This window comes from Artibeus jamaicensis, unplaced genomic scaffold, assembly GCF_021234435.1.
Source record: "Artibeus jamaicensis isolate MK-2021 breed Jamaican fruit bat unplaced genomic scaffold, CSHL_Jam_final contig_777, whole genome shotgun sequence".
NCBI lineage: Eukaryota > Metazoa > Chordata > Mammalia > Chiroptera > Phyllostomidae > Artibeus > Artibeus jamaicensis.
In genome coordinates this window covers 2,109,044-2,112,145 of record NW_026521966.1, presented here as the reverse complement: position 1 = coordinate 2,112,145, position 3,102 = coordinate 2,109,044, and the positions used below count along the sequence as shown (strand labels likewise).

Genomic DNA, 3,102 nt, shown 5'->3' with positions numbered 1-3,102 from the left:
CCTGCCCACGGGGCCCAGGTGGCATTCTTCCATCTTTCCTTCCCAGAACTGGATCAGAACACAGGGCTGGCCCCAGGCCCTGGTGCACTTTTCTTATTATCCTTCGTTTTCTTAGCTGAGAAGAGCCAGTCCAGGTAACTGACCAGACCAAAGTTCAAGGGCCTGAGCCAGCAGGCCCTGAGCACGTAGTCCATGCATTCTCTTTGTGCTCTCCATTGCTTGCTGCTGGGCCTGCTGTGTCCCTGTCCCCTTAGAACCCCTGGTAGGGACAGCAGCCACTAGGTACACTGGAGACGTGGGCGTGCTCTGCACGGGCTGCCACCTGGAGCACAATCCCTTGGCCACAAACACTGGGGTTCCCTGTTGGTCCTTGTTGGGCTTGGTGCTGGTGGTGGTGGTGGTGCTGGACCTGGTTTTGGGGCCTGGTTAGGTGGCTGACGAGGGCATGAGTTGTTACTCTGGCTACTGCAGGGGTCCCTGAAACCACCAGCCCTAACACGTCATCCTCTGTGTCGTCCGGGCTGCCACGAAGAATGAGGGGGCAGGCCCATGTACTAATTGCAGACTTGGCCACTAGGTTGCTGAGTAGAACCCCGGTGCTTGGGGACAGGTGTCGAGAGCCGAAGGAACTGTTGAGTGAGGAGATGAGAAGGAGCATAGAGCCACTGCTGTCCACAGTGGCCAGGACACTGCTTACAGGGGTCTCTGTAGCTTGTAGGCGTGGTGGGCAGGGGTCAGAGCTAGGTCCTCTAGACTGTAGGGCTGCCTGCAGCAGTGCCAGCAGTTCTGGGCCAGCCGAGGGGCTGGGGGTGGTGAATAAGATGCCCTGGGCCAAAGGCAGCTTCAGTGCTGGCTCCAAGGTGGGCCTGGGCTCTGCTGAGCGTCCCTGCAGCCCCAAGTCTTTGGCCAGCAGACTCAGTAGAGCAGTCCAAGCAAAGTCTGGGGTGGAGGCAAGTGCTGCCTTGTGTAGCACAGCTGCCAGTTTTGGGTTGGTGGCTCGGTCCCCAGGGCTCAGGGGGGTCCCATCGGAGTGGCAAAGTAGTGGACAGAGGCCCTTTGTGCCATGGGCTGCCAGAGCCTGGGCCAAGGGTGTGTCCACCAGGAAACCCTCTTGAGCCAGTGTGGTGGGGCCTGCCAGCAGCCGTGGCCAGGGCAGGCGGCCGAAGTGTGTATGCAGCAAGCGCAGGGCGGGCAGAGCCAAGGGCAGCCCCTGGCCGGGGACCAGGCTCTGGGCTGGGCCTGATGTCAGGGCAGTTGAATTGCCCGAGGAGCTATTGTGGAAGAGGCCCCAAAACATGGCACCTGGGGGAGATAAAGGTGTCACACAGGGTTGGGGATCTGGCTAGGGTCACTCGGAGCCTCAGATGAAGGGCTACTGATTTACTCTGGAGTTGGGAGTAATTGCCTGGACCTGGAGACCCACCGGGGGTTAAGATTACATGGGCCTAGAATCAAGGGTCACAGCCTAGGGTTGGGGCTGTTGGCCAAGTCTGAGGTCATACTCACTAACCAGCCTTGAGGACAGGGCCACTGACTACCTGGGTTCCAGGTCATCAATTGGGCCCAGGGGTGGGGTCACTGTCTAGGCTCGTGGGTCACTGACCTAGGCCGGTGGCATGAGGATGCACCACTGCCAGACACAAAGCTGCTCCGACTCCGGCGTCCACGACATTGCCCCCGGCAACAAGCAGCTCTTGGCCCAGGTGGGAGCACGTGGCTGCAGCAAGGACGGGACTGTCATGGGGAGGGGACTGGGACCAGGGACACCAACCCTTCCCCTCCCTTGAGCGCTCTCATCACTGACCTGCAGGGCTGATGATGGCACCATGGTGGTATACGCCGGGGCGGTGGGAGTGTCCACTGGGTGGAGGGGCCACAGAGCCCGAGGTTTCTGTAGCGCTACCCCTGGCGTGGAGTTGCCATGCGGCCAGGGAGAAGCCAAGGGCCAGCAGCAGCAAGGCGACAACTAGTTGGGCGCAGGCCCCTGGCCGAGCACCAACTTCTTTCCAACTTCTTCAAGAGAGAAGAGTATCCTGAGCCAGGGCCAAGGCAGGGGGGACACCCATGAACCCCAAGAAAATCCAGGGAATATTTCCCAAAAGGTCGATCTTGCTTGTAAGAGGAGTATCGGTCTGCCACGGAGAAGGTCTCCCTGGCAGACAGCTCAGTGTGAACAGAAACGTGAAGACTGGGGCAACTGGGGACAGCTAGAGAGGAAGTCTCTGGAGAGAAGATTAGACAGGCAGGGTTGAGCCAGCTGGGAGAGAAGCCTGACAAGGGCCCGGCCAGGTGTAGCCAGGCCCCAGCCTGTTCAGCAGGTGCCTCCTGCAGGAGGGGTGGGGGTTGGGAACCTTTGACAGAGCGGCAGGCAGGGCTGGCTTAGTACAAATGTCCCTTCAGACACACAGACCGTGAATTGTCTGGTTCAGGACAGGTCTGGGGTTCCTCCTATTCAACCAGAAAGTTCCTGGAGCTGAGCCAAGTAGAGGGTAGTCTGGCCCTGCTTAGGGGCCCCAGAGGGAGGGATTTACTGGCCTCAGTCCTGAGTTGCCAGGTGCCCAGACCCATCCCTGACTCACCTGGAGGAGTCCTGGGGCTTCCAGGGGTCAGGAACAAGTGGCTCTGATATCTCCTCCTCTTCGTCCTCAGACTCTAAGCTCTGGTCCCAGAGCAGCAGCTGCTGGTAGAGCACGGGCCTTGCTGTGGCTTCCATGGCCCCACAGCGCTGCCCTGGGCTCCCTGCCTGCCAGCCTTCCCAGCGGAGTCTCAGGAGGCCCTGCCCAAGCCAGGCAGGTGGGAGGTGGAGGCAGCCTTGGGGAAGGGTGTTGTGGAGTCTGGAACAGGTTTGGGCGGGCCATGGGGCCAGGGAGGCTGTGCCTGTCCCATTAGGGCACAGGGGCCTAGGGGCTCTCATGGCAGGGACTCTGTCAGGGGATATAGTTCAGGGAGGTAGCAGGAGCCCAATCCTCAGGCTACAGCCATAGGCTCTGAGATCCAGGATACTTGCTGGCTCCCTCTTTAGGGAATGTGGCTCCAGGCCCCCCAGGCCTGTTCAGGACATTACTCTAGGGACAGTGAAAGTTGCATTGAAACTGCAGTTAC

General features: G+C 60.1%; 1 protein-coding gene across 2 annotated transcripts; it reads right to left on the bottom strand.

Annotated features, from left to right (window-relative positions):
- Window positions 1-216: 216 nt before the first annotated feature.
- GGT6 (gamma-glutamyltransferase 6) lies at window positions 217-2,734 on the bottom strand. Of its 2 annotated transcripts, none has more exons than XM_037133012.2 (4): window positions 2,580-2,734; window positions 1,805-2,013; window positions 1,604-1,717; window positions 217-1,302 (listed from the first exon to the last, which is right to left on the bottom strand). In XM_037133012.2, the coding sequence occupies exons 1-4, from the start codon at window positions 2,711-2,713 to the stop codon at window positions 251-253; spliced, it is 1,509 nt and encodes a 502-aa protein (XP_036988907.2). In that variant the 5' UTR covers window positions 2,714-2,734; the 3' UTR covers window positions 217-250. The 2 variants fall into 2 exon arrangements, with proteins under 2 accessions (XP_036988907.2, XP_036988909.2); XM_037133014.2 differs by having other exon boundaries at window positions 1,805-2,010.
- Between the last annotated feature and the right edge of the window lie 368 nt (window positions 2,735-3,102).